Source organism: Nothobranchius furzeri, chromosome 13 (genome assembly GCF_043380555.1).
Source record: "Nothobranchius furzeri strain GRZ-AD chromosome 13, NfurGRZ-RIMD1, whole genome shotgun sequence".
Classification (NCBI taxonomy): Eukaryota; Metazoa; Chordata; class Actinopteri; order Cyprinodontiformes; family Nothobranchiidae; genus Nothobranchius; species Nothobranchius furzeri.
Window position 1 is genome coordinate 55,405,339 of NC_091753.1, and position 24,000 is coordinate 55,429,338.

Here is a 24,000-nt window from a genome sequence, read left to right on the forward strand (position 1 = left end):
ATATTTAAAAAAATTCAGTCTGACTTCAGACTTTTTTACATGAACAAAGCACCAAAAAAACTCATAAAAACACACAGAAACGTTCAGCCCCCTGAGAAAGAATAGATTTATTAACAAGAGGTAATCAGGAAAGAATACACTCTTATACAAAACTGGAAATACTACTCAAGCTGTGGAAATATACTGAAAGATAAATCATGACACCGGGTATTGCTGACTGCAAACGTCTGATGTGCCCATAAGAGGATAAAGGTCCAGGTGCAAAGGTGGGGTTTAAGTTTCAACACACGTACCGTTTATATATCTGAACACGTTGAAGTGGTACATGCCTGCCACTTAAGCTTTAGGTGTGTTTCTTTACAAAGCCTGTAAAAATACATAGAAATATTTCAAGAAGAAGCACAATAATGCCACTGTATAGCTCCTGCTAGCACAATGGGATCAACAGATTACAAAATGTGTTGCACTCATAAGTGGTTCTCCAGGATTTTGAGTGTCGTACACAGGAGAGTCATTACAGAGCCCGACAATCATGAGGATAATAACACGTTTGTCTTTGTTTGCATGTTAGGAGATGCATCGGCCTGCCTGCACACTTTACTGTACACGGCCAATATTTACGCTTCATTGGCAAGTTAGAACAAAAATAGTTTACATACTTCTGTGGTTCATGATTAAGGCAAAACCCATAATGCACTGGCCAGAGAGGATTAACCATAAAAACGGTTTTAAACTGTCTCGACTGCTGAAGCTGGGGATCTAACTTCCAAGTGGCTCAAAACTGGTGTCGTTTGCTACATACTCTGCCTGGTGACTGTACTGTATTTACAACATGGTGCCCACCAGGGGAATAAAGTCAGCAAAGTATTAAAATATAATCACAGTTTCACTAGAATATGTCCAGTCGCTTTTCCCCTTAAATCCTCTGGATTAAACCCATTCCTGTTTGATTTGAGTTCCTTTTTAAGGAATGAAAGCAAATTGCACTTTAAATGATGAAGAGTTTATAATCCAGGGGCACTCCACTGTGTGTTTTACTTGTTTCCCCTCATCCAACAAGCATCACTCAGTTCCTGTGTTGCATCTTCAGTCTTTATGCAGAAGCTCGCTCATCACCCATCCATTCAAATCAGACATGAGTAGTGCTTTTTTAAAAATAAGCAGAGAGGAGAATGTTGGGAATAAATGTTTGGAAAATTTAAAATAAAAGCAATTTTTTAATCGAAAAGGATAAGATCATTAATTTATAAAGTAAAATGATGAAAAAAATATAAAGTTAAGCTTAATTTTCTAAATCAAACCTGATATCAAATAAAAATGTATTGTGGAAAAACATGAATGAGGAATTTTTGAATAAAAAATCCATTTCAAAATATTTAGAGTCAAGTCTAAGTATAAAACGTTACATTTAAATGATGAAATCTAATCATAATTGTGGCAATTTAAAAGAAAATAGTAAACTAAGATGTAAATTCAGCTATGAAACAGAGTAATCCAACTAAAAAGAAATCTATAACTGATCTGTTGACAAGATTATTTAAATGTACCATCCATCCATCCATCCATCCATCCATTTTCATCCGCTTATCCGGAGTCGGGTTGCGGGGGCAGCAGCCTAAGGCGAGAGGCCCAGACTTCCCTCTCCCCAGCCACTTGGGCCAGCTCCTCCGGGGGAATCCCAAGGCGTTCCCTGGCCAGGTGAGAGACATAGTCCCTCCACCGCAAGGAGGGTCACAACTATGGAAAACATGCAGATTATATTAGACTCAGCTGTACAGGTGTGCATATCGAACATGGGTAGAAGAGCATGCATGCTTACTTCTTCAGAGCCTCTCTCAGGTTTTTGAATCGACCCTCTGATGACACCAGTTTTTGTATCTTATCAATCACACTCTTTGTCTAGGATCAGAGTAAAAGTTATTGGCATCACCTTTTGTTGAAAAGTCACTGAGCTTGCACTGTCACTGAGGTGGAAGCTGGAATCAACAGCAGACACCTCACACCTTGGTCTTTTCAGGGGGTGTGGCCGCTGCTCTGGGACTTTCTGGAAGATGAATTTTCATCATGGTCCCTGTGGGTCACCAGACACACTGCGGCTGTGAACTCCATTCTGACTGGCTATGTAAAAACAAAGAAGCAGCACATTTATAAATGTTTAAAAGAGCATAAAATCACGTGTAACAATAATCTGTAAAATAAATTAAAACTAGAAGGTAATAATAAAATGTTTACATAGAAGATTATTAAAAATAATTCACCTTTGCTACAGGGAAGGTTTCACGTCAGCCTGGACAAGTGCATTCTTGCAGCTAAATCAGTCTGACAGCCAGTGTCTTGGGTAGATTTAGCCTGAAAAAAAAATAGAAGCACATTGTTGTTGGGAGTTTATAAAGTCAGATAATATACAAAATAATCTCCTATATAGGCGCTTTATAACATTCCTAGTGTGTGATCATTATAACGTAAAAGTCAGTCACATATGATGTGGAGAGCCTGAAATGCGACCTCCTGAACAGAATTCCTTACAGAACCTGTTCACAAGCTGGATTTCACGCTGTAATGCTGTCTGTCAACTAGTGCTGCGTCAGTTAGAGCCACTGTTGCAGAATTGCCGACTGACTAGCTAAAGGAAGTGAACCACGTCTCTCAGACTTTGCATTTAGGTAGGGAATTGTCTTTAGAAGATGTTAAAACGTTTATTTAGCTGACTCACCTCAGACTGGAGCCCGCCGTGGTGGGGGAGCAGAGTCGGTGGGCTGCATCTAAATCGCGGAAGAGCCACGGTGGGCAGCCTCCCTCTTCAAACGGAGACATGCAGAATCGCGGGTAAAATGCCCACAGAGTCACCGCAAGCATACTACACTACACCTACTCACCAATACTAAGACGATATGGAGCACTAAACCCGAAATACTTTCCCAATTACACTAACAGCCAAACACTAACTAAACTACAATATCCAACAGCCAAATCTAACACTAAATAAGTATTTATAACACTAAAAGATATGCTAAGACTAGGAAATGCTAATGCTATATGCTAATGCTGAACTACCGCTGACCTCCTACGCTCACTTGCAAATCCAACTCCCACTCGCCACAGGGCGTGGCCGAGACGCTCGTTGCTTTTATAACTTTGGCACGGAGCTGCTACGTAGTACTCTACTGGTTTACGTAGTACTTTACTCTTTAGCAATTGGCTAAAATTTATTCAAAATGACTCAAATTCTATGTTTTCAGCTGAAGGTGGCGCATTACTGTGGTTTTTAGACAGAATTTTTAATTTTTAAAGAAAATGCACCAAAATGCTAAAATAAAGAATGCACACATTTAAAACACTATTAGACACTCATTTATACAGTTCATCAGCAAAAAAAAGTTAATTTAGACGTTACTTGCTCTTTAAGGATTGGATGCAATCAAACTTCCTCCAGTTAAACAAAGACAAGACGAATTATTTTCTTTGGAAACAATCAGGATAAGATGGAGGTTATTACTCAACTTGGCTCCAGAAGGATAAAGACAAAGACTCGGGTTAAAAATCTTGGTGTCATGATTGATTTAGACTTGAGCTTCACTGGTCACATGATTAAGGCAATAACTAGATCAGCGTTTTATCATCTTCATCTATGTCCAGACCAGACCTGGGGAAACTCGTTAATGTGTTCATCTCCAGCAGGCTGGACTATTGCAACAGTCTTTTGACTGGTCTTCCCCAAAAAAGCTGTGAAGCAACGGCAGCTTATTCAGAACGCTGCTGCTAGAGTCTTAACAGGAACCAATGGGCCATTCCCATCTGTACCGGGTTGGCCCGGGCCGGGTAGCCCCAGTCGGCCCCAGCCTGGCCCGGTTGATTCCACACATCCTTGTCTTAAGCCCATGTGGCCTGATTCTACCCACCAATCAGAGGCTTGCTCTAATGGAAGGTGTGAATGGGCTGATTCTACCCACCAATCAGAGGCTTGCTCTAATGGAAGGTGTGAATTGCTGTCAGCAGTGGGTGTGTTGGCCCTGGTCGGCCTGAAGCAGTACCCCTCGGGAAGAGGGCCAAGAATGAGCCTTGGTTGGCCCGGAAAAATACCAGGCCACCCAGATATGTAAACAACCTACACTACCCGGCCCGGGCCGACCCGGTACAGATGGGAATGGGGCTCAAGAGAACCGAGCACATCACTCCTGTTCTTAGATCTCTACACTGGTTACCAGTAAACTACAGAATCCATTTCAAAGTGCTTCTACTAGTTTATAAATCACTCATGGCCAGAATACATGTCAGATCTCCTCCAAGTATAGACGCCCAGCAGGGCTCTGAGATACTTAGGAAACAGTCAGCTGGTAGAACCTCGGGTCAGAACCAAACAGGGTGAAGCTGCTTTTAGCTACTATGCTGCTCACAGATGGAATCAGCTTCCTCATGACCTAAAAGGTGCCCCAACTCTAGTAACTTATAAATCAAAATTGAAAATCAGCCTATAAATAAATGTTCTTATTCTGCACGTTCTGCACTTTATTTGCTCACCCTTTAACTTTATTTCTTTTTAATTTTTAAATTGTATTTTATGTCACTGTCACGGCTGCCAGCCTGAAGAGGGAAAAAGCAGCCAGGTTCAGAACTCTGCAGCCCGGTTGTTAACATCTACCAGGAGGTCTGAACATATAACACCAGTCCTATGTGCCTTGCATTGGCTCCCTGTTTTTTATCGCATCAGGTTTAAGGTCCTCCTGTTTGTGTTCAAGGCGTTAAACACAGGGGCTCCTAAATATCTTTCCGATGTCATCCACCAGCATGTCCCGGTGCGTTCCCTTAGGTCAGCTGACCAGAGATTACTAACTGTGCCTAGGTATAGCCTGAAGTCTCGTGGTAGTCGAGCTTTGTTAGTACTTGGACCAAGTCTCTGGAATGAGCTGCCAGCTGATGTAAAACAGGCCACGTCATTAGAAACCTTTAAAGGAAGACTGAAAACACATCTGTTCTCGCTGGCTTTTGGACGTTGAAGTTGGGGGAAGTAGGCCGGATATGGAATGTGAACTGGCACTCAGGTTTTTGTACTGTATTTTAAAATGGATTTCTTATTGTATTTTTATAGGATTTATTACAGTATTTTACAGGGATTTTTTAGTGTATTTTAATGGATTTTTTAATGTATTTTAATGGTCATATCTCTGTCCTATTGTGTGGCATTTTATTGATGTACAGCGCTTTGTTTGTCCATTCTGGCCATGTGAAAGCGCTCTACAAATAAAGTTGATTTGATTTGATTTGAGGATCACCCAGCTCTGGTGGGTGACTGGACACCGCCCCTCCTCCTCCTCTCTTCCAGGCTGCTGAGGAGCACAGCTGAACTGAATCCTCCTGATGAGCCACACCTGGGATAAAAAGGCTGTGCCTTCAGCAGACTGAGAGGCAGCAGTGCAGGGGTTCTGCTGTCCTCCAGGTTTCGTTTGGTCTAACCCCGTCGTTGTGATGAGTTTTAACTTATAGTTTTAACTCTGAGTGATCCACATGGATCTTTTGTGCATGTCACCTAGTGTTGACTGTGTTTTAAGGTTAACTCGGATTTAGTTTTTAGACTTTTATCAACGTCGTTGTGTTTTTAAAACACCTTCAGTTTAGGTAAAACTTTTAATAAAGTTTTAACCAGGTGTTTTATATAGTTGATAATTTGTCTTTTAATTGTTAACCTTATAGTGAATTTTTCGTTTTGCATTATTTTAATAATGCTCGCCATCTGTTTGCTCTTGTTTTTAGAACCTTTTATCACAGTTAAACCCATTTTAAACGCCACTGTCGTATTTCTTATGTTACCCCCTCCTTCACATTTTAACATCTCCTGTCGGGGACGTAACAGTCACAATGATTTTAATGTCCTTGCTAATGGAAAGCACATTGAATTGCCTCTGTGTATGAAATGTGCTTTATAAATAAAGCTGCCTTGCCCGTCTGACTGGTGTCAGAGCTTGGTCTCATTGTCGGCAGTAAGTTGGGCTCGTTCCTGGTGAGAGCTGGACTCCACCAAGGCTGCCCTTTGTCACAGATTTTGTTCAGAACTTTTATGGACAGGACTAGACACAGCCAAGGTGTTAAGGGGATCCTTTTTGGTGGCCTGAGGATTGTCTCTGCTTTACATTGTTTTTCTCAATGTTTATTTTTTTCTCATTTAAAAAAAATTTAATCTTATTTTTTTTAAATCTTTATATATATATATATATATATATATATATATATATATATATATATCCCGTTTTGCAGATGATGTGGTCCTGTTGGCTTCATCAGAACGTGATCTTCAGCTTTTGCTAGAGCGGTTCACAGCTGTTGTGAAGCAGCTGGGATGAGAATCAGCTCCTCTAAATCTGAGGCCATGGTCTTGAGTTGGAAAAGGGTAGAATACCTTCCCCGGGTCAGGGACGAGGTCCTGCCTCAGGTGGAGGAGTTTAAGCTTCTCTGGGTCTTGTTCACGAGTGAGGGAAAAATGGAGCGCGAGATCGATAGGCGGATTGGTACCGAGTCTGCAGTGGTGCAGGCGTTGTACCGGTCTGTTGTGGTGGAGAGAAAGCTTAGCCAGAAGGCAAAGTTCTCGACTTACCGGTCGAGCCATGTTCCTACCCTCACCTGTGGTCACGAGTAGGGTTGTCACGGTAACCGGTAAAGCGGTAAACACCGGTAAAAAAGTTGACAATAAAAATAACCGTCCAGTTTTTAAAAAACTAAATTATCTCGGTGGGTTTACCGTGGCCGCGGTTTAGGCGCGGTGACCCTTACCAGCCACCGTCGCTTCTGCTGAAGTTCCCGCACACACGCACTTTTTAGTTTGCAACCAAAACTTTGAAGCTGAAATAATGGCCGAAGGCAGAGACGGCAGCGCCCAGGACATCCATCAGCCCTCAAAGAAGACTAAATCGGAAGTATGGGCATATTTTGGATTTCTGAAAAATGCTGAGGGACAGTTAATAGAAGACTGCTATCCCGTTTGCAGAACGTGCAGGAAACAAGTGTCTGCAAAAGGCAGCAACACTTCGAATCTAATGGCACATCTGCGTGACCATAACCCACGTCTCTACAGCCAGTGTAAGGTAAGTTAACATTAGCATTTTAGCTTAAATGCATGACGTGAGGACTTTTGGCTGAGGGAGAATGCAACGAGTCACTATATACTGCAGCCGCAGCGTCCTCTGCCAGCATTTAAACCGTGTCACGGACACCCCCATATTAAAATGATGTTATGCATTATGGCTCCCATGGCGCAGATGAGTTGGTCGCCACTGCTCACCCTATTATTATGAATTTAATAATGGTTACTGCTTGATGACATTTATCCTAATCTGCAATGATATGATATCATGTTAACTTGAAGGACACAAACCGAGGACGATAATATTTTCCTATTTCAGTTTGTGTAGAACAATGCTTTCTGAACATATGCAACACCGTTTAAAAAATACCGCGATAATACCGAAAACCGTGATAATTTTGGTCACAATGACCGTGAGGTTAAATTTTCATACCGTGACAACCCTAGTCACGAGCTTTGGGTAGTGACCGAAAGAACAAGATCACAGATACAAGCGGCCAAAATTAGTTTTCTCTGAAGGGAGTCTGGGTACTCTCAGAGATAGGGTGAGAAACTTGGTCATCTGGGAGGGGCGTGGAGTAGACCAGCTGCTCCTCCACAATGAGAGGCTCTGGCATTCTCAGCTGACCAGGGAACGCCTTGAGATTCCCCCAGAGGAGCTGGCCCAAGTGGGTGGGGAGAGGGAAGTCTGGGTCTCTCTGTTTAGGCTGCTGTCCCTGCGACCTGACCCCGGATGTGTGGATGAGAATGGATGGATGAATGAAACTTCAGCTGTTTCTGGTAATGGGTCTCACACTGATGTGGAGAAATGTTTTTCATTCAAGCATAAACTACCTCTCTAAGATCAAAGGTCAGCCTTTAGGATCTTCTGCTCCAGAAGAGATTTCATGGTTCCATCATATCACCAGGTTCTTAAGCAGCACAATAGTCCCAGACCATAACGCTGGCACCACCATGTCTGACTGATGGTGTGTTTAGTCCCACATGAACAGGACACGCACCTTCCAGAAAGTTCTGCTTGGGTCTTGTCAGTCAACAGAATATTCACCCTAAAGTCCAGGGGAGCCTGGCAAATGCGAGATGAGCCTTTTTTTTTGTTTAAACGCAGAAGTTTTGTATTTTTTGTCGAATCGTGACCTCTGACCTTATTTTGAACAAAGCCAGTCCTGAAGTTTACGTTTAGAGATGTTCAGCCACCTTTATTCAGTGAGACAAGTTGCACTGAAGGGATTTCCCAATTCTACAAATCTGACTGCACTCAGGCCTGGGTGTGGCTGGAAAAATGTCTCGGCTTTACAAATAACGTGGTTGACAGTTAAGATGAGGAGTTTGTTTGGCTGTAATTTGGATCATTCAGCAAAACATCTGCATTAGAAAAAGAACTTTGGGACTGTAAATAATGTTTCCTCATTAAACGACACATGAAAACCACGTTTTATATTTACTGAGCCGTCTGATACAGAAAGGCGTTTCATCTGCAACATTTAAATAAGCCAAAAAATAAAAGATATAACCACTAAAGAACCCCGTTAAAATGTTAAGACGGCCTAAAGAACAAGAGATTTTAATGACTGACATACGTCATCAAAGACGGCCTTCTCCACATCCATGCAGCGCAGAGATCCATCATAGCTGAGGATGAGCAGCTGGCTGGGATGAACGGTGGAGAACGCCATGCAGCCCACTGGACGGGTGTGAGGTTCAAAGAGCAGAACGCCATCATCGCCCCAATCAGCGCCCTAACAGAACAGAGGTTAGTTGTGACATCATCATCATCATAACCAGTGGACCTTCTCTAATGGGCCTTTCCCATCTGTACCGGGTCGGCCGGGCCGGGTAGCGTAGGTTGTTTACATATCTGGGTGGCCTGGTATTTTTCCGGGCCAACCAAGGCTCATTCTCAGCCCTCTTCTCGAGGGGGTCTGCTTCAGGCCGACCAGGGCCAACACACCCACTGCTGACAGCAAATTCACACCTTCCATTAGAGCTCTGATTGGTGGGTAGAATCAGCCCACATGGGCTTAAGACAAGGATGTGTGGAATCAACCGGGCCAGGCTGGGGCCGACTGGGGCTACCCGGCCCGGGCCGACCCGGTACAGATGGGAATGGCCCATAAAACACTAACATTAAGGTTTAAATCAGGATAATGATCGTAAGATCTACTTCTGCCATCTAGTGGTGAAAGGCCTGAGATAACTCACCAAATTCCACAATCCCACTTTTCCCAACTTGTCTCCAGCAGCCAGCAGCAGGCTGCTGCTGCAGGGGTGAAAAGCTGCAGAGAAGATCCGATCTTTCACCACCTTTGCCACGCTGTTGGCGGTTATCGTCATCTTCTTCAGAGCGGAGCTGTACCTGTGTTCAGACGTGAGGAACTTCCTGGTCATTTACATGAAACAATAACCTGAACAGTTAAAATAAAACCAAACTGCTCTTACTTGTTCAGACTGAGTTTGGTCGTTCTCTCTTTTGTGTCCTGATACAAAAAATAAAATATTGAATCATCTGAAGAACAAAAATACATCCGACTTTTAAGTTGATGATCAAAATCTTTGGATTCAACAATTTTGTGAGGAGACACGAGTTGAATCAGGGGTGTAGGATTGTTATAAGTCCTACCTCAGAGCAGAGCTCCAGAAGCTCTGAAGGCAGACTGAAATCTTCTTCCATGTTTATTGCATCCATGAGTAGAGGACCAGCAGGCTTCTTGTCTCGATGAGACTTTAAAGCAAGAAATCGAGTCAAATCAGCAAAAGGAAAAGTACAAAATAAACAAAAAGAGAGACTAATTACAGATGTGCTTAAAGAAGGCAGGACGTGAGATTTGATACCTCTTCAAAGACCAGCGTCCCTCTGGGTTCAGGAGGAAGTGTCCATACTTCTGCTGCTTTGTTTTGGAGGCGCTGGGATTTACGAACTGGCAGCACTTCCTTCACAGAAGGCTGAGACCTGCAACCGCAAATAATTATACAATTGTAGGATTTTAAAAAGGCAGATATTTTAGTATAATAAAAAGGTAAAAGGTGGGTTTAATGACAGCCTCAAGTTTCGGCTTTTTGTTTGGAACTAGTTTGTGTAACGACTCTACTTTGGATCCTATCTGAAAAGCACTTTGGTATCATGATTTATTTTAGCCAACTAGACCAAAGGACACAAATGTATGAAGATGAGAGCAGCTGTAGGACCAACATGCACTGGGGTGGGCCTATGGTTTTGAACCAGACCGTTCAGCACTTGCAGCAATGATTAAACCCTCAAAAATAATTGTATTTTTGTTAGCTTGGTAGGATAATTAATTCCTTTTGCTAGTGAATGAACCCTCCTATGATGCACCATTTGGGATGATCGTACCTCAGCCCCTTCTGTGAACACTTTCGTCGTGTTGACCGCTTCAGGTCTTCTGTTGCCTTCAAATAAAGGAAAACATTAGACACAATAAAAAGATCATAAACAACCACAGACCAACATGACTGGACTCTTCTCAATAAAGATGAGTATTTATTTCTACTGATTCTGTTTGGATTCATTTTTGGCTCCAAGTAAAACTTGTTCCCAGCGTAAGATGGATTCCACGAGGACTTCCTCTGGTTTCCGATCCCATTTGTGGTCTTCATGGACAGGATCTGCAGTCTTCAATCCACAACTTACAGACTCTAAAGAGGTTAGCAATTGAGTACGCCGCAGCTGGGATGAGAGTTCACTCTTCCAAACCAGAGGCAATGGTACTTAACTGGAAAAGAGTGGAATGCTTGTTCCAGGTTAGGAGTGAGCCCATCTCCAGTTGAGGAGTTTACGTGTCATGGCATTTGATTTGCTAGCGATGGTGCAATGATACAAGAGATGGATCGACACATCCGGGCATCTTCACTAATGAAGTCCGCAGTGACAAAAAATGAACAGAGCAAAACGGCAAAGCTCTTGAGAGGTTTCCGCCAGAAAACGAGTTAAGGCTGGCGGATTTGGCCATGGGGGGTGGGGGTTGCGCACTCCATCCCGCAGCGCTCCTCTGTGAGAGCGGGGCGGGGTTGCACACGTTCCACTGCTGTTTCTCACCAGTATCAGCTGATGGAAGGCTCTAGTTTTGTTGCGCCATTCGTGTCAGTGGACACGGTAGGGTCGGGGAGGGGGGCGTGGCATGACGCTTAGGCCTGGTGGGCCGCCAGGCTTATAAAGCACTGGGGGAAACCTCGTCTTGATTTACTGGCCCACCAACCTCCAAACCTCATCAATGGTCAAGAAACGAGCAAGATTCTGGAACCAGGTGGCCAGGCTTTAGAGCAGAGATTCCCAAAGTGTGGTGCGCGCACCCCCAGGGGTGCGCGAGGTGAAAAGTAATGGCTGCGGAGCTCAGAGAAGTCTGTCAAAAGTCACCATTAGCGTAGCCAGAAACTCATTTGTGGGTGGGCTTAAGAAAATGTAAGTGGGCCCAATAAATGTAATTGAAAACAAGTATAATTTGCTTGTGTGTGTGTGTGTGTGTGTGTGTGTGTGTGTGTGTGAGTGTGTGTGTGTGTGGTGTGTGTGTGTGTCCTTCGCATATGCCCTAGCTCAGGGGTCGGCAACCCGCGGCTCTGGAGCCGCATGCGCCTCTTCCATCCATCTGATGTGGCTCTCTGTGCTTGTAAAATAATGAATGGATATTTAAATAAAATGCTTTATATTTTACTGCATAAATTTTACATCTGTATGACAATTCTAAATGTAAAGATTGTCTGCGTAAACCTGAACAGGTCCAACCCGGTCTTACTGTGAGACCGGGTTGACGCGTCACGCTTGTGCGTAATCATAGGCGCTTTCTGAGCTGAAGAGGATGTGAGATTCTGGGATTCTCCTCAGACGCCACATTGGAGACAGGAACAAGCACAATTCAGCCAAAGTTTCATAATCAGGGAACATTTTCGAAGTGACAAGTCTCTCTGAGAGACCGGGTTTGGAAAACTCTCGCTTCAGTGGAAGGAATCTTCCCGCATGCGCTCTGGTTCTGCAATGCGCTCCAAGCCCCTCTCCACATCTTCAGCTCGCGGTGCACCTTATGTATGCGCTAACAGTGAGCTGCGCTGAGCAGTGTCCAGCTCAGATGTTCAGATGGGAATCTTTCCTTGAGTGATTTAGCTACATCTGCGATTTGCGAAACGAATAAAATGTCAGTTCGTCTGCATGCGTCGGGGTATTTCTTTCTATTCTTTCTCCGTCAAAATAAACGGCCAAATACGGGAACTGTCCGGTCAACACAACACAAGCCCTGCTTTTAACTGTTCTGTTTTCTTGTGAAAATTGTTACAAAGAGATCAAATTTAACTTGATTAACACCAGAGCCAGGCGCACTGCGCCGTTATCTCCGTCACTGTAAATGAGGGAAAAACAAAATGATCAGATCCATTTCTGACCTTCCCCACCTACAAAGTTTACTTTAATTACAACAATCAAACGTGACAGAGCCTGGATTTGTATTCTGAACAGTTTAAACATGTTTTAAAAAGAAACGTATGACAAAAGTGGCACCTGCTCAGTAAAACCACCAACAGGGTGAAAAATATCAAAATATTGTAGGCAGAGATGGGCTACAACTTCTGGATCCATTTTATATAAATCGTTTTATTGATTATCTTCTTATGAAAGATAGCTTTGACGTACCCGAGCGACCGGTACCGGCTGCTGTCACCTGTTGTGAGCAGCGCTCTGCTGTCTGAGGGTAGGCCCCGCCCACAACGCCGCGGCTGCTGCGGTGTTTTCTTTACTGTGGGAAACGGGTAAAAATGGCTCTTTGATGGGAACAGGGTGCCGACCCCTGGTTTAGCGTGATGTCTGATATATATATATTAGGGCTGGGACTTGATTAAAAAAATTAATCTAATTAATTACAGGCTTTGTAATTAATTAATCTCAATTAATCGCATTTTAATCGTTCAGGAAAATGCGCTCTCAAAGTAAAACTTTTAATTAAATTATGAGATAGAGAATCAAACATTAGGCATGGTTATTACCGTAAACTAAAGCTTTTAATAAAAAAATGCATTTTAATTATTCACATGTCACTGTGTGATATGAAACAAAACCCAAATCAACTAAAATTTATAATTACTAATAGAAAACACCTGCAAATGGTTCCTGAGCCTTTAAATAGTCTCTCTGTCTAGTTGAATGACTGAAATAAATTTGACTTTGCACCAGATTCTAATTTTTCCAGTTTCACTTGTTTGTATAATTGGGAGTTTTTATTAGCATTTCTACTCATAATGCAGTAAAAACACATAAATAATAATCCTTCAAAATGACAGTAGAACAGGCACAAATATGATCTAGGACTTAAATGTACTAACTTTTAACACCAGAGCAGGCATGGCATATTCTGAGAATGATCAGGAACACTAACTGGTTCCAGTTGGATGACTGGAGGTTGATGGGATGATAAAAGATCATGGCGAGGAAATAATGATCTGACGAACAGGTGAGCGAACCTTCCTTACATGGGAAGTTCTTCTGTCACGTTAAGAAGGGGATGCTGCAGACCCGCAGATTCACGCCTGCTGCAGCGAATCTGGTGTGATCTCCAGCCTGATCACAACTTCCTCGTTCCTCGCTGCCACTGATACACGTAAGCATCCGCCCCTTAGCTGACGACAACTTCAACACACCTCGCTGCTTAATGATAGTAATGCATGCGATGTTTAGACAGAGACTCGTCTCAGAAAAATAGAATTCCCCGACAGAATTGTTTAGAAAATCATCAGAAAAGTTTCAGAGTGTTTCTGTTTTAACTTAAACTTCTGTTTTCAACTGTAAGACACGTTGTTTGTGATTGTTTACAGAGTAGTGAGAACACGGAACATTCTCCCAGCGGCAGCCAGGTGCCTCGCTTTTGTCTGACTACTTTCATAAACTACTGTTAGGGCAAAGAATTATTCTGTCTGATGCTTTCAGCGCTGCACAGATGTTACGTAAATGTTAAAAATATAGCTTACCGCAACTTTTGTAAAGTTCCCGGTGCCACCGGGCGGGCAGCCGCAGCAGAGACGATCTCAGAAAAATGTCCGCGACACGGACTCCGTTGTTGTCTGGAAGTTTTTTTTTCCAAGTTAAGAGGCGGACGTGTTTCCTAAATCCTGCATCAGTCCAAGCAAGGCAACTTCTTTCTGTTTATTTCGTTTTAGTAGCCATTAGCCACTGTGCATTGTTGTGTGCGTCAGTGATATTCGGTCTACGAGGAAAAAGTGCAATGACAAAGGTTCCGCCGTGCTTGAAATGCAAGCTGCGATTAAATGCGTTAATTTTTTCTAATTAATCGTAATTAAAGCGTTAAAGTCCCGGCCCTAATATATATATATATATATTTAGCCATGCCCTGATGTGGGGCTGGGCTGTGCGTCAACATGGTCGGGACATAGAAGGGGGTGCGCGGCTAAATAAGTTTGGGAACCACTGCTTTAGAGAAAAGGCGAGAAGCTCCATTATCCAGGGAGAGCTGCAGCTCGTCCACACTGAAAAAAGTTAGAGTACAGTAGTCCCTCCCTGTGACGTGGTTCCCCCACCCGATGGTAAACATAAGGCGACAACAAATAGACATTAATGAAAATCCAATCAGAAAATGGAAAAGCCAAACGGAAATAATCAGATATTGGGACAGCGGGATTAGACCAGAAAAGCACCAATAACAGTCAAGCTGGCCGCTGATTGAACAGTATGCCAGTAACAGTTGGACAACTTATGTCTAAAATGTCCATGGCTGGGAGGAGAAACATTAAATGTGACAATCTGAAAAGTTTTTGCTTGGCGAGTCCACATCCAGGGTCTCGCTTGGTTTTAAAAGTTACAGTGATAGCAGCGAGCTAGTATTGTCACGGAAACCGGTGTAGTGGTACACCCCGGTAAAAAAGTTGACAATAATAATAACCGTCTTGTTTTCAAAACATATATTATCTCTGTGGGTTTACCGTGGCTGCGGTGTAGGCGCGGTGACCCTTACCAGCCACCGTATCATCTGCTGAAGTTGCCGGCGGCACATGCGCGCTTTGTTGTTTACAACCAAAACTTTCTTGAAGCTAAAGCTGAAATAATGGCCAAAGGAGGAGACGGCAGTGCTCAGGAGGGCATTTATTATCCCTCAAAGAAGACAAAGTGGGAAGTACGGGCATATTTTAGATATTTGAAGAATGCCGAGGGACAGTTGATAGAAGACGGCTATCCTGTTTGCAGCACATGCAGAAAAAGTGTCTGTGAAAGGCAGCAACGCTTCAAATCTCATGACACATCTGTGTGACCATCACCCACAACTCTACAGTCAACGCAAGGCAAGCTAACGTTAGCATTTTAGCTAAAATACGTGATCCGAGGATTTGGGTTGAGGGTGAATGCAACGAGTCGCTATATAAAGCTGCCGCAGCGCCGCTACCTGCATATAAACCGTGTCGCGGACACCCCCATGTTGAAATGACGCTATGCATTACGGGGCTCCCAGGGGCAGATAAGAGTTGGTCTCTCTCCGAGAATAATTATGAATTTAACAATGATTACTGCCTGATGACATTTTCCCACATCTGCAAAGCTCACTGGAAGGACACAAACCGAGGATGATATTTTCCTGATATAGGGTTTATTACTCAAGTAAGGGTAAAAAAGTATCTGATTAGGAGGCTACTTGAGTACTGAGTATCATCTGGTCTAATATTTTTTAAATGATGACATCAAACAGACAAAAAATAAGAAGTTATGGGCAAATATTGGTATTTTAAAGACTAAAAGGGAAAAATGTAAACAAATAAACAACATAATTACAAAATAACACATTTTAGGCAAAATTTAGACACAAACTGACGACAGTATTTTCCTGATATACAGGATTTATTTAGTTGTCTGAAAATGTAACGCGTTTAAAAAAATACCGTGATAATACCGAAAACCGTGACAATTTTGGTCACAATAACCGTGAGGTCAAACTTTCACACCGTGACAACCCTACAGCGAGCAGGACAGGAGTGGACTGCTGAACCCGAACAGAGCGCACAGAGTGGCACATCTGGTTGTTTAATCGTCTTCATGGTGCTGCTATTGCCGTAAAATAATCAGCATTCATGTTTTGAGAGGAAAAACATTCGTCAATTAGTTCAGGGGAAAACTAATAAATACACGTAAGCCCCACGGTAAACGAGGGACCACTGTGTGGAGTGTCTGCCTCCTGTTTGATTTCCTGACAGGATTTTATATCCTTTCTGGCTCGTCAGTTGCTCTGGATTCCCGGGAGCAGCTGGATAGTGTCACTGGGAAGAGGCGTGTCTAACTTTTCCTGCTAGAACCGATACCCCTGCAACCAGATCTTGGATAAGCGATGAAATACAATATCCACCTTTAGGTAATTTAGTCACACACAAGTTTAAAGTTTAGGGCTGAGGTGAGTAAAAGAGCCAAACCCACAAGCCTACCTGGAGCAGGTTGATAGAAGACAGAAAAGCTTGGTTCTGTTTGATGTTCTCCAGGCGCTTCAGTTCATACTCAGAAAGCCCTCCGTAACCATTCTGTCAGGCCAAAACGAAAACATTACACACAAACCTCCAAGCACAAAGACAGAGCAGTGTTTCTGTACTTATACTTTTATAGGGCTGCAACTAACGATTATTTTCATAATCGATTAATCTGTCGATTATTTTTTCGATTAATCGATTAATCGGTTTGTTATTGTTTAGCTATTTAACCTATACAAGTGATGGATGCATTTCAGTTAAGAACAAAAAAACATAAGAGAATTGTGCAGTTGACTGCAATCTATTTTATTGCACATGAACACAGTCAGCAGTATAAAATGAGCTAAACAGTGCAAAATATCAGTCCAGAATAATTTTTAGCATTAGCTGGAAGCCTGCTCCTTCCACCATGGATAGTGGCCTCATGTCTTTTACCAGCATGTTTAGAATAGAGTTTGTAAGTGGTATGAATTGCTGGGGGGTGAGTGTCTTCTTCCCCATGTAGTTGTCCATCGTTGCTTGTTTTTTTCTGCATAAGAAACACAAATAGACTGAAATAAGTACACATATAAAATAAAGCAGCACACACACTACAACACTAAATCAATATTATATTATTTGAATTAATTAACAATATACAGTGATCATTTATTTTGAGGGTTACGTTCTACAAAATAGCCCGCAACAGGAGATATTCAGAAAAAAAGTAAAACATTTTTACTATTAAAAAGCTCTAAGTAAGAAGCTCATGAGGTTTTTACTTTGAGTCGGGAGTGTTTAAATTAGCCAGAGAAATGTGAAAAATGTTTATTTTGTGTAATACTGTTTAAGAAACATGATAAAAATGTGTTGTGAGGCGTTTTACAGCGTTAGATAGTAAAACAGCCTTTTAATAGTAAAAAAATGACTTTTTCTGAATTTCTCCTGTATTTAAAAATTGAAAGTGTACAACTATGCCGCGTTATATTCACCTGGACACAGCTTGTCTGTATATTTTTCTCCGCGGAGTTGTCCTTTTTTGAATGAGGAACATAGTTATGGGTTTGTGCCGTTTTTCTCTTAACGAGAACATTCTTATAAACAGACGTGCTAAATTTGGCAAGCGCATGATACACAACACGGAGGAGATTCACGATTGCATCTAGTCAATCAGAAGTAGAACACCGCAGACTGACGCGGCAAAAAAACATGTTTAACATCCACTATAACGAACTCAGCTAAAACACTAAGTCCAGCTTGTTTATTTTCTGTTACTTACCGGGCTGGCTCTTCCAAATGACGGCTCACTTGACCGCGGTGCTCTTCCTCTGCTGCATCAGCCCCCACATGCTTTCGTCTCAAATGTGCTCCCATACTCGTGAGGTTTTTGTCCGGGGTTTCTCTTCAGTTTTGTCGCTTCTATTTTTCTTCCGTATTTCCTCTTGTTCCGCCATTTTCTCACAGCAAGATGAGCGTCAGTAACGTGATACGTCATGAAAACCGAGGGCACCCATTGGCTCATTTCTTCTTCTACGGCTCCACTGGTAGATCAGTGGCTCATTACTGCCACACACTGGCGGCAAATTTAACAGCTTGTAACCGATGTCAGATTGTGGTAAAAAATAGACTTTATGCGGTAAAATATGATTATTAAACAACTAATCGATGACTAAAAAAGTTGTTAACTATTTTAATAATCGATTATAATCGATTAAATCGATTAGTGTTTTCAGCTACTAGGTTCCACAACACTGTTCTTGGTGGCATCTTCATCCTTTACCTGCTTTTTCTCAGCATTCTTTTCTATGGGGGATTTTGTTTTCTATTGAGAGAAAAATTTGGTGGTGAAAAAAAAAATCAAAAACAACCACATATGGAAAGTCTATTCCACTCCAGTCCTTGAGGGCTGCTATCCAGCATGTTTTAGTTGTTTCATTGCTCCAGCACACCCCATTCAGTGTGTTGAAGATGGAAGCCAACTAAAACATGCTGAAAAGTGGCCTTGACGTGGAGCGAAATCGTCCAGTTTCACGTACTTTCTTTTTGCTATTTTCTGTTATGACCGGAGAGTAACAAAGGCGTTTGGGAGCCACGGGGCGTCTCAGAGAGGACCGTCGCACTGGTGCCTCGGGAGCATAGACTGTACATATACTGGACAATTCGATTCCATAGGCTTCAATAACACGTTATCTGTCCATAATGGGAGGTGTCCACCACCGCCATTTTGACCGTGTCACAGGTTCCGTCCAGCCCAGACAATTCCATAAAAGGGAAGAGAGGAGGCGCTGAGGGTGTGGCTGTAAGGCTGGGCTCGAGTGACGACACCCAGGCGAACTAGCTACGAGCTAACCTGAAGCTAACCCTGGCTAACCCAAAGCTAAAGCGGAGGTGGGAGCCGAGCTAACGGATGTAGCCACCTAGCTTCAACCCAACCGGAGCTAACTGGAACACCCATCGACCTGAACCTCACACGGAGTTTAGGTGGAGGTTTTCTGCGCCTGTTCGTGAGAAGTACCTGTATTAAAAAAGTTTTAAATCGGTAAGTTTATAATTTATTTCCGTAATGAATACATTTTGCTTTGAGCAAGTTTTCAGTACAGTTTTTTTCGGCGCTATCACTCCTGAGTCGCACCAGCCATTAAATGTATCATGAAGAAGAGAAAATATATTTAAGTCGTATTTTGGGGGGACATTTTATTATCTTTCTTACAAAATCCGAGACCAAGCGTTTAACATTGCAACACAAGCACCGGTAACCATAACAGAATGAACAGCCAGCAGAGGAGAGGATGGCGGTGTTTCAAACCCTCCCGGCCGGCGTGTAGAGCTCATTCCTGGGCTGGAGCCGGCCCTCAGCACCCCGCCACAGGCTCTAACAGATGCTGGCGGTGTTTCATATATTTCCAAAACGTAATACTTGATTGTATCTTGTACAGCCAGCTAGCCTTTATTCTGGACTCAGTACAATTTACCAAAAGTAAAGAGACATTATACAGATGAAGTAAGCACAAGATAACTTACTGGAAGACACAGAGTTATCATCAGAACCAGAACAAGAGCCTGATAACAGTCATGTGAAAATAACAGTTAAAAAGTATGTATGTATAATAGAAATAAAAATATATTAGAATTAGTGTAACTCACTGTGATCCAAACAATAAATCAGCCATAGCTGATTAGTAAATATGACATGAGGTTTGGGAGTTTTTAAGTTTCATTCTTTTATTAAATTTTTTTTCCTCCATAGCCATTTGGATCATTGGGGACAGCTGAGTGAGGCGTGGTGCCCAGAGAGCTGCAGAGACAACCTTGGCCTCCCTGACGTCTGTGTCTCCTGGTTCGGTTGGGGCGGACCATCGACATACATACATGTGCCGACACTGTGCCCTGTTTTATAAAATGTAGTGTTAAAAATAAATGTTTTTGCTCAATTACTGGAATTTCTTTGGTTAAGACAAAAGTGAGGAATAATCATTTACAAGTTATTTGTACAACAGGCCCATTTTAAATCCCAACAGTTTCTTAGCAGACAATAGAAATGTGTTCTTTACTAACTTTACTTGGTTTGAAAATCTTACTAAAATAAACTTGAGTGCCGTATTGCAAAACCCAATCATACTTGTTATGTAAACATTAGCTTTGAAGATATTTTTTACAGATATATATTTGTGTGCAACAAAAACCAAACTTAAATAATTTGTCATTCTTTATTGAAAAACAACAAAATACAGGTATACAGAAGTGTGGGAAAATGATAATGTGAAAGTATTGCACTATAAATGAAGTGAGATGAGATGAAGGTGGACGCCAGCGGGCTGGACGCCGGACGAGGAAACCTGGAGACGGATCGCTCAGACAGGAAGGGAAGAGCTTCCTCTTACCTTGATGGAATTAAAGTTAGCCGTCGTCTGAACGCCCAACCGTACGGTCTGAGGTCAAAGGTCACAGGAAACACACACCAGTCAGCAGTCATACAGATGCATAAAGATAACTGTAGCCATGGCAACCAGCTGACATGTCCCCACTTTCACCAGCACCTGGTGCCTGCCGGGTCACCTGAATTCCTGTGTGATGTCAGCACGGTCGGCCGTGACTGCTGCCATCAGAGGTGACCTCTGATCAGCTGAATGAACTCACCTTCCAGGGTGACGCCGTGTTAAGAGTCGGCTTCGTCCTGTAAACAAACAAACAAACAAACAAATGAGTGGTAACATAAACACCACGTCTGGTTCTGGTTGAGGCGGAGGACAACATGCACCTTTCCAGGAGCAGAACCCAGATGTTCTTGTTGCTACAAACAGAGACGAGCAGAGTTAACAAACCAGGAAGTGAGAGGGACCAGCTGCTGCAGACAGGTGACGCTCACCTGAGCCTGAACCATAGGAGCCTCCTCAGCCATCAGACCTTCTGACTCCAGTTCAGATGCCACCTTGTTGATGTCCCTCAGGCGGGACTCGTTGGCCTTCAGGTCCTGCAGGACAAAAGCACCTGCTGATTATCTTGTTGCTGTCGGGTTAACAGGTCTGGTGTTAGAACGTGGTGGATAAGAATGTTCTGACGGGCCGAGGGCTCTGAACTCACCCTGCAGGACTGGGCCTGCTCCTTCAGGGCCTGGATGCTGCTGCCATAAGCCGACAGGTCCGACATCAGGGCCTCGTGCTTCTTCAGGAGAGCCTGTGGAGCAGAACATCAGAACCTTCAGCTCGTCTGACACAAGTGGAGCTTTCTCGCAGCGATGGTCCAATCGGATCCGCCACTGTAAAACAAACCCTGCTCAGTTCACCGCAGACGCAGCTCTGCGGGTGTTTAGTGGAAAAGCGTGAGCCTTCTGCCGGCTGCCACGTGTCATGGCTGCTCTGCAGCGGGAACACACATCACAGCTTGTAAACCGTTTGAAATAAGAGCGCCGGGAACACGTTTGTCATCACTTCCTGTGCGAGGCCAGCACTTCTACCCCTAACCCATGAGACGCTCAAACGAGCAACGATGTCTGGTAGACAACCGAAGGAAATGACAAATACAGAAACACTAATTATGAAGGACTGGAAAGAGAGCAAAGAAAAGCGATTGGAGTTTCTCAGGAAGGGACTTCCATACCTCGGCCAAGTCCTCGTCTTTCCCTTAGTCTGGACTTCCAACGATGGGCTCCTTCTCCCTCATCCAGGACTCGGCCTCATTAGCATCCGCAAAGTACTGCTGGGCCTGCAGAGAGTCCTCCAGGTCCTGCCTCCTCTGGGACGCCTTGGCCTTTAGCGTGTCCCAGCGTCCATGAAGCTCTGACAGCTTAGTCTTCACCTCCTCACCAGCGAAGTGACCTGGACCCAAAAAAAGTGAGCCAGAACCTGCAGACACCTCAGAAACATGTCAGGACCAGACCTGCTCTACCTTCCTCCACCATGGTCTCTCCTTTCTGGGTGACAGCCTTGATGCGAGGTTCATGACCTGTGATCTCAGCCTGCAGAGCCTGGTGCTTCTTCAACAGGTTCTGGACACCAATCAGGTCCTTCCCTGAGGACACATGTTAGAGTTCAGCATTATGCAGTAGACAGACCAGTTTAACCCAGGGGTTTCTTTCTTCTACAATCTGCTCTTTAACTGTATTATTTCCTGCTATTTCAGCTGTTAACTTTATTTTTTCTCCAAGTGTTTTTCTCCCCAGAAGAAGCTACAACGATGTTCTGCTGAGCTGTGGTGGCCTCATGGAGGGGGCCATCGGCTAGCACACTGCTGCTAACCACTAAAACATTCTCCCTCTCCTGATAGTAACATTTTACTTTCTTTGATGTTGGATGTGCTAATACTAGTTTACCCGTTTAATTATAGATCCACTAGGATAAATACAATAAAGTTTATCTCTTGCCAAATATAATATTTACTGTGGCGAGCCCGTGAAGAGGTGTAGGAGAATGCGACAAATTTGTCTGTTAAAAAGTCTGTTATGTACAAAAAACACAATATCATCACACTATTTTGGACCGATACATGACGGTCAGGTCCAGCTTGGGGAGAAAATATGACACGTCTTTCAGGATGGACTTCATCTTTGGTAGCTGGCGAAGCCGGGAAAAGCAGGATCTAACCACCTGGCTAATGTGGGAGTCCATCCGCATCTCTGGGTCCAAAACCACCCCCAGGTTAGTGATGGTTGGCTTCACTAAGCTGCAAAAACAGGGTTGCAGGACAGGACTAACTGCAGTGGGAAAGGGAGGAACAAATATTCCAGTTATAAATATTAAATATTTGAACAAATAAATATTTGAAACACAGTTCCTGGGACCTCATTGGCTAGCAGCTGAACCTTGGAGGCCGTCCAAGACAGAACGTAGCCAATGAGCGTATTATGTTGTTGATTGACAGCAGAACCTTGGGACAGATTTTTGGTTTATTTGTCGTCACCACCTGGCAGAGATGTGCAAATGCAGCTCCAAGAAACATGCTTGATTTATTGAAACGTTAATTTTGAACATAAGACAAAATATTTTTAAAAATTAACTAACATAGTAGAAAAAAAAGATATACCAACAAAAAAGAAGTCTTTGTCCAAAGGGAGTAAGAAAAAGCAAGTGCTTATGCAATCCCACCCCCTTGTCTCACATTACTAATTTACCTTTACAAATTACCATCTATACATACATACATACATATTAATATACATATATATGCAGCTACTAATGAGAGAATTTTGTATATATACTTTGTATAGTGATAGTAATAATAATAAGAATGACAATAATAACATCAACAACAGCAAAATAATAATGATAATATCATAGTTTCCAGAACCTCAGAGAACCTCGTTTTCATATCCATTAATTATCATATTTTTATACAGTGATTCAAATTTGTTTATATTTGGACACTGTTTGTGTATTTCCTGCAGCCCATTCCACAGCTTCACTCTACATACTGATACACAAAAACTCCTTTTAGTGATTCTTACTCTAGGCATTTTAAAATTTTTAGTCCTTTGTAAATTATATCCTTCATCACTCTGGTTGAAGAGCTTTTGAATATAAGGTGGCAATAAGTGCTTACAAGCTTTAAACATGATTTGAGCTGTTTGATAATGAACCCGGTCTTGAAGTTTTATGTATTTTGACTGTAAAACAAAGAATTTGTATGATCCAGAAACCCAACTTTATGAATGACACGTATTACCCTCTTGTGCAATACTGATAGTGGGTGTAGTGCATTTTTATAATTGTTTCCCCAATACAGTAAGTGAAATATGGCAGAACTAATTAACCATACAGAATATGGAGTGATTTACAGTCCAAAGTTGCTTCATTTTATTTATAAGTGCAATGTTTTTTTGCTGCTTTGGTTTGTATGTGTCTAATGTGGGGCTTCCAACTGAGTTTCTTATCTAGTATCACACCCAAAAATTTGATTTCACTTACATTCTCAATTTTTTCATCATCAATCTTTATACATACTTCTGTTTTGTTTTTACAATTGCCAAAAGTCATTACCTTAGTTTTTTCTATCTATCC

At 42.6% G+C, this 24,000-nt stretch overlaps 2 protein-coding genes across 8 annotated transcripts in view; both read right to left on the minus strand.

Moving 5' to 3' along the window:
* The window catches only part of LOC107396759 (WD repeat-containing protein 76), a 79,775-nt gene that overhangs the window by 31,877 nt on the left and 23,898 nt on the right, over positions 1-24,000 (minus strand). For all 6 annotated transcript variants that reach the window (XR_011516072.1, XR_011516071.1, XR_011516070.1 and 3 more), the window contains 7 exons: positions 16,490-16,582; positions 10,425-10,480; positions 9,905-10,022; positions 9,693-9,794; positions 9,512-9,549; positions 9,275-9,428; positions 8,653-8,811 (listed from right to left, as the gene is read on the minus strand). Coding sequence is in view for 3 of the 6 variants with exons in the window: in XM_070543632.1 (XP_070399733.1) it covers positions 8,653-8,811; positions 9,275-9,428; positions 9,512-9,549; positions 9,693-9,794; positions 9,905-10,022; positions 10,425-10,480; positions 16,490-16,582 (720 nt within the window). In the remaining 3 variants the exon portion in view is untranslated. The remainder of the gene's footprint in view (positions 1-8,652; positions 8,812-9,274; positions 9,429-9,511; positions 9,550-9,692; positions 9,795-9,904; positions 10,023-10,424; positions 10,481-16,489; positions 16,583-24,000) is intronic.
* LOC139062534 (uncharacterized) lies at positions 89-2,118 on the minus strand. 2 transcript variants are annotated; one of them, XM_070543640.1, is made up of 4 exons: positions 2,004-2,118; positions 1,820-1,899; positions 1,548-1,737; positions 89-1,145 (listed from the first exon to the last, which is right to left on the minus strand). In XM_070543640.1, the coding sequence occupies exons 1-4, from the start codon at positions 2,064-2,066 to the stop codon at positions 1,125-1,127; spliced, it is 354 nt and encodes a 117-aa protein (XP_070399741.1). In that variant the 5' UTR covers positions 2,067-2,118; the 3' UTR covers positions 89-1,124. The 2 variants fall into 2 exon arrangements, with proteins under 2 accessions (XP_070399741.1, XP_070399740.1); XM_070543639.1 differs by having other exon boundaries at positions 89-1,737.

Excerpts from the sequence above, each read along its gene's own strand:
- LOC139062534 (XM_070543639.1), bottom strand. The coding sequence starts at position 2,066 with ATGATGAAAATTCATCTTCCAGAAAGTCCCAGAGCAGCGGCCACACCC. Across the intron at positions 1,900-2,003 it reads CACCCCCTGAAAAGACCAAG|ACAAAGAGTGTGATTGATAA; the intron begins GTGTGAGGTGTC and ends CTCTGATCCTAG. Across the intron at positions 1,738-1,819 it reads CTGAGAGAGGCTCTGAAGAA|TTGTGACCCTCCTTGCGGTG; the intron begins GTAAGCATGCAT and ends TGTTTTCCATAG.